This window comes from Tasmannia lanceolata, unplaced genomic scaffold (assembly GCF_043159265.1).
Source record: "Tasmannia lanceolata isolate RefF3 unplaced genomic scaffold, GAP_Taslan_0.1 ptg000037l, whole genome shotgun sequence".
In the NCBI taxonomy this organism is placed as follows: domain Eukaryota; kingdom Viridiplantae; phylum Streptophyta; class Magnoliopsida; order Canellales; family Winteraceae; genus Tasmannia; species Tasmannia lanceolata.
Window position 1 is genome coordinate 40,237,638 of NW_027518714.1, and position 15,714 is coordinate 40,253,351.

Consider the following 15,714-nt stretch of genomic DNA (forward strand, 5'->3'; position numbering starts at 1 on the left):
TTAGTCAATCGGGCCATATAAAAGGAAGAAGCTCTGGTGCAGCGAGCCATCAGGGAACAGTCCTCGAAAGCAATGACCAGGCACTTTCAGCTCAAGAAAAGAAGATTGTTAGTGATCGATTCCAGTGATATTACTTACTCACTGTGTGATGGGGATCGACATCCTTTACCCATAGTTCATACGCATAAAAACACATTCACAAACCAAAATGGAAGACCGAGTCAACACCTTGGAAGATGTCGTGAACACTCTTAGGGGAACAGTACAACGAATGGAAGGAAGAATAGAACAACTCGAAGAGAATGTTAGGCAGTTGAACACATCGATGGGCGAACGCCCTGTTGAGAGTCAGTTGGGTAGCACGTGGATGGACATGGGCTCCAGACAGGCCAACCCGGTAATGTACTTGGTCATCCTGTCAGTCCGGGCGGCATTCTCCCTACTCCTCAGAGACCTCGTCCCATTGCTAAAGAAACCCTGCTAGGGAAAGTCATATGTAGGGCAATGATAGGAGAAATTACCATGTTGGCCAACTCTACCATGAGGGATTTGTTGATGGAAACAATTCCAGGGCGTGGGTCTGGGGCATAGCAGGATGGACCAATGTGAATGAGTGTAAGCTTCGTTGCCCGAATACGATTGGTGCTGACCACACTGGGTGCTACCATGGTAGCAAGAGAGGCCAGGCAGTGACAATTGAGAGGTTGTCACTGAGCTTATTGACCCTGATTTGGATGCTCAAGTGGAATTTGGAGCATTCCAAAAACTTGGAGATTCAACTACAAGGAGACAAGTAGTCTGATTATGGCAGCGGACTTCACGTTTTCATTCATTTATCTCTATGGGTGACGGGGGAAGTACACCCGCGGTAGGAAGCAAAAAGGGAGTTCCCTGTTCGTATCCTCTAGTCTCAAGAGTTTCTTTAATTTTCGATAGTCTAGATATAGTGCATTAGCCCCGAAAACCTGTTCTCTGGATCAGTTCCCAACCTTCTGTATCTGTTGCTTCTCACGTCCGCCCATCATTTAGTGACATAGTGGCGTGGGAGTCAGAAAGAATCTTCCATCTATCTCGTCTCTCAACTCGACCGCATGTCTTATAGCTAGGAGCCCCTTTTCCTTCTGCTTGGCTCATCGACTAGCATGTGTTAAGTCCCCGAAGAGAAGCTTTCAGATCCATTCCGAGTTCCTAAGTAGAATAGTTACGATTGCAGATAGCTACCCTACTTAAGGAGCCTTTGGGGAAGAGTTTAGGTAAGACTTTCAAAGTGATTCTCGACGAGAGAATCAAGGCTATTCAAGAAGAATCGCAGCAATTCCCCAATCCTAACGAAACATCTGATTGGGGAACGGGGCAACACCCATGAAGCTCTGGCAGATAGGGAAGGCTTGTCAGGCCGTTTGCCCATGGGTGCAGGATTCTTCGAAAAAGCGTGGGCTGACTCTGAGACCTGGGACCTTGGCTTAGCAACGAATGAAGGGAAGCTCGACGCTTTCCAAACCGATTCCCGCCAGTGGCTTATGTAGTGGTTGGCCTTATAAAGCTCAATCTATCCAATCCTCATCTCGCTCAACCAGATACACTTGCTTGCTCCCTTCATCCCCTGCACCGATTGATGCTGAAATAATAAGATGGATAGGGGAGAGGCGTGTGGGTAATTCTTTCTATTGGCATCGGGCGTGTACAGAGTGTATGAAGAAGGACTTCTTTGCATGGACGACTGAAGCAGAGGGGCGTTTCCATGAGATCAAGCACAAGTTGTGGCATCATCTGCTGGAGTTCTGCCATTTGCTTCTTTAATTCTTCGAAGTCAGCTGAAGAGGGTGTCCCTGTGGGCTTGCCTGGGATTAATGCGAGTTTACTTGCACAACAGTCCTCTCTACGAGGGTGTTTTCTTCTTCCATAGGTGCGCCTAGATTCAGACGCCGCTTTGCAGCCAAAGACCGAGTTTCTATGGGATCAGTTTGAATGAATGCCCCAAACCGCGTTTCCCCGAGACCGCTAACGAACATGACCCCAGGATCATTGCACCTTCCTCTCCCCCCCGTTCTGCAATCTCAGTGTGATGACAATTAGGATCATCAGAACAAGTACCCACAGCACATCCTGAAATATTCTCTTGACAAGCTTGAATTGCAAGCGGAGAATGACGAGTTTCCCTTCTTGGTGCTGTCTTTTTTCTCCTTATCTAACTCTGAAGAGATGGAACTCTTTCAAGTCCTTGCCAAACAAGAGGGAATGGAGACTCGCTAGGGCTACACACTGACTTCGTCAGCAGAATCGCGAAAGCTATACCACTCAATAAAACAACAATCTCTTTAGTAGAATTAGACTCCACAATATCAATAGTCTGCTCGAGGATCTCATCGGCTCCCGCAATGGGCTATAGTTTTAGATCCTTCTGGCTCTCGCATGGTTTAGTAAACATCCGATGCAAAGATTCTATTTCAGGGAAGCACCCCATATTGAAATTCTCAGTTGTTAGTCGCCTCCCACCCAGTGGATTCATTTCCCTCATACAGCTTCAATCCCCAAGCCGATCAATTATGTTAGTAGTTGGCCGAGTTATCTTGTTTCTACGGAATATGCCCAAAAGAACTGAGATAGAAAGGATCATAGTATTTGTTACATATAGTCATTCCATTGGAACAAGGGTAGAGGAGTAGATAGAGAAATCCGATCCGCCGATCACCAAGAATGGAAGATAACAGCTACTGACCGACGGAGGTGAGGACAACACCATTATTGAGAGAAAGGGAGAATGATATAGAAATAGATTCTTCATTTTGATATTGAAAGGGATCCCCATTCATTCCGTTATTTCCGTCACTACGGATTGATTATCCCTACCTAACTACATGGTAGTGGTCTAGGGAGCGCAATTGCTAGAGCACGGGAGAATGAAGAGTAACGAGTCGGGTTCAGGGCATGGGCGAAGGCAACTTTGATCAATCCACTTTCCGGTCTTTGTCCTGTACTCTCTCTTTCAAGTCAGGTTATTCGCTCTTTCTATCAAACCGTTGTTAAAGCGGATCAAAGACAATTTGTCTTGTTCTGGTACCGGGGAGAAGAGAAGGTGTTGCTAGGACTTCGTTTAGGGTTGCTCCTTGTGCCTTAAGTGAGCGATACGAGCATATTCTTTTCCCTGGCTAGGTAAAACAGGCCACACTTCAAAGAAGGAGATAAAGTGGGAGAACCACAAAAAACACGACTTATTTGAAGAACCCGGTTACCTACCAATTGTAGAAGTAGGATCTTTGGCAAGCAATAAGCACTTAAATAATACAATTCGAGTGTACCATCTTCTTTCTCATTTCGAGGAAAGGTTCGGGCGGAAAAGGAAACAACGGAGGTGGGACAAGAAAAAGGAGCAATTGTTGGTGCTCGCTACGATAATAGCCTAAGAAAACCAATGGATAGACATAAAGAACTAAATTAAGACTTAGGGAAAAAGGAGCTGACAATTGTGGGTGTTTCCTACAATCATAGCCTAAGAAAACCAATGGATAGACATAGAGAACTACTTCCTCGTGTGATAGGCATCCAAATATTATCAAAAGTCTCCATTATATTTGTGGAGCCCTTGCTCATGACCTATGGCCATGAGCAAATTCATATCCGTATAATCTTTATCTGGTCTGTGCTGTAGAAGTGTTTCTGTAACAGAAGTCTCTCAGAGGATCGGATTGGTTTCCAATAAAACCCTCATTCTGCAGCCTTTCCTGACATTTTCTTTAGATCTAAAACCAACTTCTTTCTGCAGGGGTGGGGCCCCTTAAGCTGGAAAAGCAGCAAAAGTCTGGGATCACTTTTACGTACAGGTTTCTTCCCCGACTACATCTGATACTTATTACCAAATTGTTTGCCATCGGTCATGTCATAACTGATTAGGGAAAGAGTCATTTATAGCTATTAGAAGAATATTTATGCCTTAATGGCCTCGCAGAAGAATAATGTTCTCAAAGTCACATAATTAGCAATCGATGCCAGATTTTCAGTTTCTTCTCACCATTCAGTTGCAACTCTGCATTTTATTAGTTTTATTAATGTGTAAAACTTCTTAGCAACGAATCCCTGAAATATACAGTTGCTGCAATCCCTGGTTCGTGCTCTGCTATATGATTTTAAAAAGTTTATTCCCAACTCTTGATTTGTGAAATAATTGTCATGCTTCTTATGAGTTTGATCCATCTATTTGTGCACAGATTTTGGAGTTTATACGAGAAGGGAACAAGTCTGTTGCAGACTTAATGGACATTGGGAAGCAACTTTTGGGAAGGTGTACTATTTGAACCAAAATCTGATTTGATGGTATTCAAGATACGCTATCATTTTAGGATTTGCTCTTACTATTAATAGCTTAATACATGCATGGATTAGCAGCTTTTTGCATTTATAAGAAAGAATGAGGGATTCTTCACTGAGAATGTCCGTCTTTGTGGCTTCTCAAGTGAGTATGTCTTTTTGTGGATGAATTTGTAACTAGTTGATTCATTACTATGGTGCTTAAGTGTTCAAGCACTCAATGATTGTTCTTGTCTTGAATCTACCAATGATGGGCAGCAATCCAGCACCACTCATGTGCATTTCTAGGTGAAAAGATTGTCCATAAATGGATCCGTCTTATTAATCTGGGATATGCTTCCTCACCACAGGATCAGTCCACTTTGCCTGGTATGCTGTATTGAGCCCCGCCATGTTAGTGCATTTACTTCATGGACAAGTGACAAGGTGACCGGTATGCCACAGTAAGGCATGGTTTGGTGGCAGTTATGTTTGGTTTAATATGGTTTTTTTTTTTTTTTTTTTGAGTTTTTTTTTGGGTTTTTGTGTGTGTGTGTGTGGGCGGGGGGGGGGGGGGGGGGGTGGGGGGGGGGGTGTTCGTAATCTAGATAGCACCAAATAGGTCAAATGAGTCCCGTCCAAAGCTCCAAAATGTCAAATGCCATGTGCAGGATCTGAGGTGAATATCCTTCATGTATTGTACTACTGTGCTTCATAGCTTTATCACGAAAATCGGGCCCACCTTGATTGATATGAGCCATTCACGTGCTGCAACCAACCTTGGATTGGCCATAGCCAAAATTCAACCATTTTAATCATGTCTTCTATTGGAACAATTCAAACAACAAAATCATTTCTTCAATTGGATTTCCTGTTGACTCCTTACTACTGTGGCTTAGATGTTCAAGCACTCAATGACTGTTCTGGTCTTGAATCTACCAATGTTGGGCAGCAATTGGGCACCTAGTCGGTTTCCCATATGCACCTTCATTTGTATTCCAAAGAGCAGTACTTACTAAATCCATCTATATCTTCATAAAAGATATAAATATCTGGGATCATGTATTAGATGTCATGTCCCCATTTGGTTAAGGACATGTGGCCAACATAGGAAGGAAGAGAGGAGTACAATACAAACTAATCAATAGCAAAGACTAATCAAGGGGGAAGGGAATCAAACAGTGCTAGAGATTCCTTAGAGACTCCTTCTCTGCAAGGGAATCCGCCACTTTGTTGGCACATTGATTGACATGAAGAAGATCTCACCCATTCAAACAGCTCATCAAATGGCCTATCAAATCTCGAAGGCGTCTTTTGAGTACCCTTAAGCCACCGAATTACATTTAATGAGTCCCCTTCAACCTCCACATTGATCAGCCGATCTCTAGCCACTGATTTCAAACCCTGATACACAGCTCGCACCGCTTCCCTCGCATCCGTTACTCCGATGGGACTCCAAAGGCCCAAATTCAAATCTTGTGCAGTCCAATGATGCTGCCCACCAAGTATCATTCTCTACATTAATGAAATGAAATGAAATGAAATGCAAAGTAAACTGGCTTACAAAAAAAAAACATTTCCCATTTCCACACTTAGTCAAAGGCCGAACCTTGCCTCTTTCTCCATGTCAACAACCTCAATCCCTAGTCGAGATCCCACCTTCTCGAAGACCTCTCTAGTCTACTCCCCCAAATTGGCGCCAGACATAAAAAATTGATGGTCGAATATGGCGTCGCAAATTCAAAATTGAAATCATAGCCATTTTTGGCTCTTTGTTTTTGGTACTACTTACCTTGGTCACCCCACCCAAGCTCTCACACCTTCTGAAGATTCCCTTACCCAAACTGTAGTCAATATTTTATATTTTAGTTTCGGCTGGCACGCACTCAGAAATGCTTAGATTACAGTTGGAAATTTTGGTGGAAATCTTGTAAAATCACAGAAACGTATGGAAACTTATGCAAATGGTGGAAATGCTATAATAAGCACAAATACATACTTAGAAATCGTCACATAAGCAAGAAAGCCATCCATAATGGCTTAATCACGTCGAACACCTAGTGGCATGCGTTGTCGCACATGTCTAGAATAGTAATGTCAATAAAGAAGTAGAATGTAACAAAGTGTAAGAAAGTCAAATGATCAATCATCCCTCCAAGGACCCCAACTCTATGTCAATACCACATTGAGTTACGAGATGGTATTGGTCTTATGCTCTGGCATCCCATGCATAAGATATGGTTACTTTGTTGTGCAATCCAATGATGCGGCTAACCAAAGATCATGCTCTAAATTAATGAAATGCAAAGTAAAATGGCTTACAAAAAAAGTATTTCCCCTTTGTTCTTTGTCAGAAATTCGTCATTTGAATGTTCCCTAGGTTTTGAAATTCTTGTGACTCTTCCCATTGGAATGAAAACTAGGTCCAACTTCGATTCAACAAGGATGGGCCCACGAAGCATGTTGGTAAGATAAAAAGGCCGTAAATATTTTTCTACCTTTGCAATTGGTATTAGCACAACTATTTGAACCATTTGCACCCGAATGGAAATTTATCTTTAAATTTAAAAAATCAAAGATTCAAAAGCAAGGCCTTAGTAAAAATTGAAAAAGTTCCAAATTGAAAAACAAGGCCTTAGTAAAGACATATCAAAGACACATTTTAATGAAAAAATTCTTAAGTTTTTTGGGTTTTCCAAAACGAAGTATTCTAGAAAAAATTTCAAACTTCCACGTATGTTATTTTATTTTTTCGATTTAGAATAGATTAGTAGAGGATTTTTGTTTTGAGAAAAAGCAGCTTTATATGCTTTAAATCAGAACATCTTTCCATTTTCTTTATCGTTTCGACCATTTCAGTCGAAGTTCGATTGGAATTTCGACCAAAATAATGAAGTGGAACAAATCCATTATGATTTCATTTCGGTGGGGATGAAAACAGACATGTTGATCGTTTTGTGTTAGTTTTGTGGAATTTAAAACCATGTTGTCAAGTTAGCAAAGGAAGCAATGAAGATGTTTATCTCATTCCAGGCAGTAGATACTACGTTCGATGAGGTGGTGGAGCTAGCTAGGGGTGTTGACAAGGCAGTTCAGGTGTCTGGCCAACACTAACAAACAGAGGAGTACTGGGCTTAGTATTGGCCGTTAACTGGGAATTCATAGCTTTTATTCTTGTAATACCTTCCTGGTCGACCAACAATATCCCAATAAGTCTCCCTCGTATGACCAATATTCTTACTATAGTCGGCATCTCAACTTGTCTTTGTTATCCTAACTGTTAAAATTTTGATTTCCACCCTTATGCCCAGTTGAAAAGGTACAAGAGGAAGCCAGAGCTGCGTGCTTTGAAGATGGGATCAACTGCATCACACTCTTCCTATCTGTTTCATTTGTAAGCAATTAGTAAAATATATCTAGCTCTATAAGCTCATCTCTCTCCAAGACTTGCATTCTCATATTTGACTCTCCGCTCGTCAGGAAATCGAATATCCTATTCTGCTCAACTTGCTTTCGTTATTTTTCTCAATCAGTCAGAGTATCCCATTTCAACTTGTCGTGAGCCATCTTTTACTACAATCCCTGCAGAGTGAAATAACAAGTAGCATGGTTCTTTTCCCTCTAATGAGGAGCTGAGAGTTGAGACATCCTGCGAAGCTGATATATTTTTGTAATGTTTGTCCTCTCGGAATAGGTTTGTGTGACCTATTCAAGTCATCTGCAAGAATAAATATCCACGATTGATATGAGACTACATTGAGGTCAGCTATCGGTACATCTCGATGAAGTTCTCACACCTATTTATCATATGTCTCCAATGCCTTCATTCTTACAGTAGCATAACCCAATTTACTTAGGCCACCGATATACATCTTAACGGACTGCGACTAATAGAGATAGATAATTAGTGCATCCAACTTATCTGTTGTGATTGTATCCATAGCTACCCATGATCGAACTAATTTTTGAGGCCCTTGTAGAGGTGATCTCTGAATTACTAGTCGGCATCCATTGTCAAAGCTCAATTCAGAGCCTCATACATTGCAAAATCTATCTGTCATCATCTAAGGATGTCTTGGTCAAGTGCACAAACCTGGAAAATCTAGATCTGAACTACAAAACTCAAGTTCTAACCAAAACAGCTTCAGATCTAAACCGAAAAGCTCCAGATCTGATGTTTTCTCAATTCTTTTTGAAGGGAAAAACAGGAGCTACCTTCAAATAGCCATCAAACAAATAGAAAATGGCACAAAAAATCCTCAAAAAATTCAAACTATACCTCAGAAAGAATCTGACTTCCTCCATGGTTTTACAACTGATAGGTTAGCCTTATAACCTAAAGGCGTCCTTGGGTAGGTCACAGAGAGAAAGAATAGGTTTATGATTCCTGCTCTGATACCAAGCTGCAATTTGCAATAAGTTTGTCCTAAGGAAGGAGGAAGAGAGCAAGAAAAGGAAAGAGGAGAGACAATTCGTAACAACTCGACTTGAGGGAGATAACTCTTTTGTTATTTTTATCCCTCTAGGTCCTTTACGATATAATGACCTAGTAGCTGTGGCTACACAACAATATATTAATTTAACATGCCTTGAAACAGCTGGCTATCGATCATTAATTCCGTGTTGAAGTATTGTTTGGGTCTTCGGTTTTCATATCATCACTCCTACCATGTTCTATAGCGACAAACTTAATGCCACGGCTACTACCACTCCCATCCTCATATAAATAGTGTTGAGACCGGTTACCATTTTGTTTGTGAAAATGTTAATATGGCAATATTCCTGATATTTTTCCAGTCCAACGATCCCCTTTATCTGGGGATCATTTCAAATACCTTAAATGGCAAGTCAAGGAGTTCAACAAGCTTCAACCTCACTTGAGGGGAAGTTTTAATGGATATTCATGTTGTTTTACATTGTATTTGTTAGGTTATTTTTTATCACTTTTCACCGCATAAGATTTTAGCTTTATAATCAAGTAATGATAATTTTATAATTTTTTTTGTGTTTAGAAATCTCTCATCACATCTGGTGAGATGAGATGACCAATCTACTTGAGACATGGTTTACACCACTGGATATGTTGGCTATTCTAAAATGAACTTTTCAACTTGAATCCACTAAACGTGTCGAGAGAGTCTACTCGATAAGTACTTTTTAAAATTCACAGTGAGTATGGTACAATTTTAGTTTCCATTTAGACTTGGGAATATTTGGATGTATAAGCTGTTATTGTATCTTTATTATATGATTGTATACCCCATTTGCGTGTCTTGGTTTTGTTTTGCTGTTACTATTTGTTTAATAAGGACTGCTTCCTTATACCAATTGATGATTCTTGGTCTGTTCCTGATCACTAGGCGACAAGTTTTAGCGGTTGTTCCACACCTTTTGGATACTATTCAGGTAATACAGGGAACGCAGCTGTTATAGAAGCTTCCTTTTAGATTGATCGCCAAAGGCATTAAAAACTATAAGGATCTACATATGCATTCTACAGTTCTTACTCTCATATTTGTTTGGTAGAAGTAGAGATTAGGATGAAGTTATAAGGCATGGAATTAATTTCCATGTATATTTAATCCCCAAGGCTCAAATGACAATGAACCAAGTTTTATTTTGATTATATAAGGCAAGCTACTTACTAAATATCCATCCTTAATAAGAAATGGAACCCTTTCGACTCTTTAGACAAGCTCAATGTTGACTTGCTCAACCTTGGACAACTATACACAAGGTACTAAAGTTATCACACACTTGCAACATATATATGTTTTCCATCAACATTGCAACTTATGCCACCAATTGATCTCTATTCATCTTATGAGTTATGACACCAATTGATCTTCATGTTGTCTGTTCCGTGGATCTTAAGATCATGAAGATAGATTAACAAAGAGTCTTTTTCCAAGAAAAACATATCATAGTTATTTACGACTTGAATAGTTCCTCTTTTGGATAGACATTCACAAAAGAAGAGGCAAGATACTAAAACACTATGACTTAAGGGTTCATTTCCGAGTGGATTTTTCTATGAAAGAATAGTCAAGGACTCAAGGTATTAAAATCTTTTATGAGGTAAAGAGTTACACTTCTGGGAGGGCTCTTTACTAAAAAATAAGAGTCAAGACATCAAAACTCTCTATGACTCTAACAACCTCTCTCCTGGAAGGACTCTTAGAAATAGTTAAAAAGTGTAAGATCTTTATGACTCTAGGAGTCATTCTTTTAGGAGTACTTAAGGCAAAAAATAAAAAATTTCTACGATTCAAAGATTTTCTCTAGTGGGAGAATTCTCTGTATTTTTTAAAAGTCAAAATCAAAATTCTATATGACTCAAAAACATCTTATGTGAAGACCCTTTGTAAGAGTCAAATTATGAAAATACTTACGACTCAAATATTCTCTTTAGCAGGACCCTAAAAAGAGTTAAATAAGAAAATTCATGAGAAGTGCAAAAATTTCCCTCCAAGAAGGTTCTTCAAAGAATCATCTATAGAAACATCAAGAAAAATATTTAGCTTAAATTTTATTAGTGTTGTAAAGTAGTTTAGTTAGAGAACCTCTTGATGAATAATTAGATGTATTTTCTTTTATTAGGAAATGTAATAAATGAATTCCCACTATATTATTAAAACCCTTTCTTGAAAGAGTGAAATTTGATCCCAATGTTTTTATTTGTGTAATTTTATCATGCTTAAATTTGTCTCAAATCATCATCAAAACCATCCAAACAATGCCCTTAAAACAAGTTTATGCATATATAATATAGTAAGCTTTGCAAATCATCGTACAATTTGACGCATATCTTAACATATATGATCATATAATGATCAAAACGTAATACATCATCCCAAAAGACCATGGCATCAATCCAAGTTCATACATGATACATGCATAATGTGGTAAGCTTTGCAAGTCATCATACAATTTGACGCATATTGTGAAACAACCAATTACTCCAAAAGCTTAGGCCATTGGAGAAGGCGTTATTTAATCATTTATAATTCAACACTCTCCCTCACGTGTGGCCCCTCTTTTTGGGTTGCCCTTACACGTGGACTATTAGTATCAAGAGTTGTGAGTTTTGAACCCAGAACCTATAGCTCTAATACCATGTGAAACAACCAATTACTCCAAAAGCTTCAGCCATTGGAGAAGGCGTTATTTAATCATTTTAGCTTCAACACATCCTAACATATACGATCATATAATGATCAAAACATAACATATAACTTTACATGTTAACATTATCCTTGATTGCTGTTCTGGTGCCGGAAACCTTAGAAGCATGCCTACTCCACAAGGGTTCCATAACACACATAAGATCAATCCAGGTTTGGGAGCTCTCCCTAGAATCCACCAGGGGCCCATAACACCCCGAAGGGAAAATATAAGACCAGTCCAGGTCCGTGAGCTCTCCATGGAATCCATCAGGGGCCTGTAACACCCTGAAGGGCAACATAAGACCAGCCCAGGTCCGGGAGTCCTCCCTGGATCCCACCATGGGCCCATAAGAACCTGAAGGGCAAAAGTATGACGAATCTAGGTCTGGGAGCTCTCCCTGTGGATTGCGTTTTGACCGCAGTATGTGTTTCTGTCAGTTAATCAAGCTCATCATATAATCACACAACATCATTGCTATATATACTTTCATCGAATGCTAAATTAGCAAATCATACCCATATATACCTTTATAACTTTATAAAATCAGGAGAGCCATACTACATTCTCAAAAAGAGTTTTCATGCAATAATCACTTCAATAAAATACGTATAATTTTCACAGAATCGAAGGGTGCTTACAAGACTAGTAAATCATATGCGTAGGTAACTTCAAACTTTCAAAAATCACGAAAACCATACCACATGCTTAATAAGATTTTTCATGCAATAATCATTTCAGAATATACATCATTTTTACATAACAATAGTGTCGAAGGGTACTTACAAAATTAGCAAATCATGCTTAAAATGTTAATAAAAAACTTTCATTACATGCTAAATTAGCAAATCTTACTTAAAAGATTCCAAAATTAGGAAAACCATACCACATGTTCGGAAAGAGTTTTCATGCAATAATCATTTCAAAAAATATATATCATTTTCACAAAACAATAGTGCCAAAGGGTACTTACGAAATTGACAAAATTCACAGCAATCTTCCCTAGCCTCTGACTTCGCCTTTTATTTTCAAGAACAAGATTTTCTGCACCAGAACACTAGACCCCTTCCTTTTTCTTCCAAGATTGACAAAACTCCCCAATTTCTTACTCCAGCTTTTCTTTTCAATAACTAGATTTTTCACACCAGAACACTAGTCCTCTTCTTTTTATTCTTCTTCCCTCTCTCTTCTCTTCCCTTCCCTTCCTCTTCCTCTTCTCTTTTCTTCTCTTCCTTTCTCTTCTCTTCCTCTCTCTTCTCTACCCGTCTCTTCTATTCTCTGCTCCTTTGCTCTTCTCTCTTCTATTCTCTCTCTCTCTCTCTCTCTCTCTTCTCTTCAATTCTCTACCTCTCTCTTTACATATACATACGTATACACACACACACATGTATGCATATGTATACATATAATGTATATGTATACTTAAACATAGCCATTTTCGTAGCATATATCCCATAGTTGCCGAAAACTCCTTGGGCGAGTGGGAAACCCGTTTTCCCTAAAATGCGTTTCTCGCAGGTGGGAAACTCGTTCCCTACGTTTTGAAAATGTTTCCGAAATATGATAAGAAAATTGGAGAAATGTTTCCAAAATGCATGGTAAACATATGAGAAACTTATGTAAATCTTGTGTGAAACGCGTGAGAAAACACATGTGAAACGTATAGGAAATATGTGTGGAACTTACGAAAGTCATTTTGGAAAAAACACATCAAAAATTGTGGAATAGATATTAAAAAAGAGACAATAAAATATATTGTAATAAAAATAAAAATAAGAAAAATTCAACTTGAAATTTGAAATTAATAAAATTTAAATCTACAAAACCACAGTTCGTGTTTTTCTTGTCTTTTATGTGTGTTTTTTCGATCATTTCTGAAACTCTTCCAAGGCGTTTCCTAAGACTTTCTGATATGATTTTCTATTGTTTCCTCGTTTCTTGTTTCCCATATATTTTTTCATGCGTTTTCTGTTTCCGTTTCACATTTTGCTTCCCGAATTCATTTACCACCCTGATAACTATGGTATATCCTAAGTGTTAGTTTGCCATATATATATATATATATATATATACATAAATACATAAAAGCACATTGGAATTCATATAAACTGTGATATTAAATACAATATATCCTTACAATTGAGGAGTTACACTTCATCATTAGACATTACTTGATTCAACATGATTTCATTCTATTTCTTGATCATAAAGGCTTTCAAGCAAATCTAAGAACAATGTAAGTTGAGTAGTCAAGTGTTGAACCCAAATTTTTTATAAATATCGTATAATACTTTTGGTTAAAAAACATCTTGTCGCACATTATGTTTATCCCTAAATTCATGGAAAAATAGGAAGAGAAAAGTGAAATAAAAATACTTCAGTGTTTTTTCCAATCTACATAAAAGGTTTGTAAAACAAAATTTTACACCAATCAGATATTCAGGTCTGTTCGGATCGAGGTAAACTCTATTTCAAGTGGTAAAAAAATTTCAAAACACCTGACACTGTACGGAGAAGGACCGTAAACATAATTCTAACTTTTTGAATGTAATTTATTGTTAGACTATATGCCCTGAAAGCCAGCAGAATGACATTTATAAATTAATAAAGGTTTATTTCATGACATGAATGGGTAATTATAATAATGAATGTGTGTGATGTGCTTGTTTATTGACACATGTTCGTCCTTAGGTAGCATAGTAGAAATGCCATGCTCAAAGGATTCATAGATCCAAGGGAGCAAGGAGATATGGCATCTCGGTTCTATGCAAGCCTTAATAGTTCCCAGTTGGGAAAGAGACTGTGCATCTCTTTCTGTATACAACTAGTACCAGTCTTTCCTACATGCACGTGACGTGAGGTGACTTATCTCGGTCATCTGGGTAGTGGACCCTAAGCAAGAAGAGTGGGTGCGACGATTGGATCGCGTAACCGAACTGGATCAAATAAAGAACAACTTGTGGACAAGAAAGTATAAAGTTGTTTTTCCAGACAGGACCCTTCACAAGTCCTTAGACCCGAGGGATCTTATTGGTCTGCCGGTCCATTCTAAGGTCTTAGTCTATCTTATAGTGATTCAATTTTTAGTCACATTCGGATAGAGCTATGTCATAGAGCAAACCCTCGAGACCAATAGTGATACTCAACAAGGGATTCTTCGCCCTAAAATTTAGGGATTGACATCTACAATTTTGTCAGAGCGATAGGCTTATTAAATAGCCTGGCCAAGCGGATTTGATAAAACGTTTATCGAAAAGTTTTATGAAACAATGAATTGTTTTCAAAGGATTTTACAAATGCATTTGGAGGCCGAACACTGCTTGATCAAAATTGTATACCAAGAGTGTGCCAAGGGGTAAATGGTGTCCACCTCCCATATGACTCAACTCAGTAGATGTGGTTACGAAGAAATGACTTGCACACAGATGATGTGATTAGGGTAAGATGATTTGACGGTCATCTTCAGGGTTACGTCTCGATGGAGGCCACTGACCTAATGCGAGTGTTGTTTAACTCAGAGAAGCATGATTCGTACCTGGAGTTGGGGATTCGCGAATCCGAACCGTGATTCGATTCCAATCCCCGATTCTGGGGAATCCCGAATTGATTCAGTCGGAACCCCGATTCTCAATTTTGGGAACCCCGATTCCCAATTTATGAAAACCCCGATTCCCACTTTATAGGAACCCCGATTCCCAGGCGATTCCCTGCGAATCCCCAGCGAATCCCAACTCCCCAGCGACTCTCAGCGATTCCTCGGCGAATCTCCGGCGATTCCCCGGCGAATCCCCGACGAATCCCCGTTGAATCTCCGTCGACTCTCTGGCAAACCCACGATTCCCGCTTCCAACCATCCCAGGAGCCTTCGATTCCTGCTTTCGAATCCCGAATCGAATCCCGCTTTTGAATCCCGAATCGCAGTGGGACCCACCATAGGGTTCTGCAGGATTGACCGTCGGATCCCTGCGACGATCTCACTCTCAACTCAAATGACCCGGTAACATCCAAATGGATCAGGGTTTCGCATTTTATGTAATTGCACGGACAGATATGATCCGTTAGATTAATGTGGATATTAATTAAATATATATATATATATATATATATATTTGTTGATATATATATACATGTCTTTGTTAGGAAAGTAACAAAAGACAGTAAGAGAATTTTTCGAAGACAAATTGGAGCCGAAATAACTCCCATTAGATGTGAGTTATTTATCAATTAAATTATTAATTAATTAATTAATTATTATACATTATTATG

At 39.1% G+C, this 15,714-nt stretch overlaps 1 protein-coding gene across 6 annotated transcripts in view; it reads left to right on the forward strand.

Annotated features, from left to right (window-relative positions):
• URE (urease) overlaps positions 1 to 15,714 on the forward strand; it is a 146,843-nt gene that overhangs the window by 46,016 nt on the left and 85,113 nt on the right. For 5 of the 6 annotated variants that reach the window (XM_077370548.1, XM_077370554.1, XM_077370551.1 and 2 more), the window contains 2 exons: positions 4,206 to 4,279; positions 9,645 to 9,690. The exons of the other annotated variant lie outside the window; for it this stretch is intronic. In XM_077370548.1, the coding sequence (XP_077226663.1) occupies positions 4,206 to 4,279; positions 9,645 to 9,690 (120 nt within the window). The remainder of the gene's footprint in view (positions 1 to 4,205; positions 4,280 to 9,644; positions 9,691 to 15,714) is intronic. 6 annotated transcript variants of the gene reach the window in all.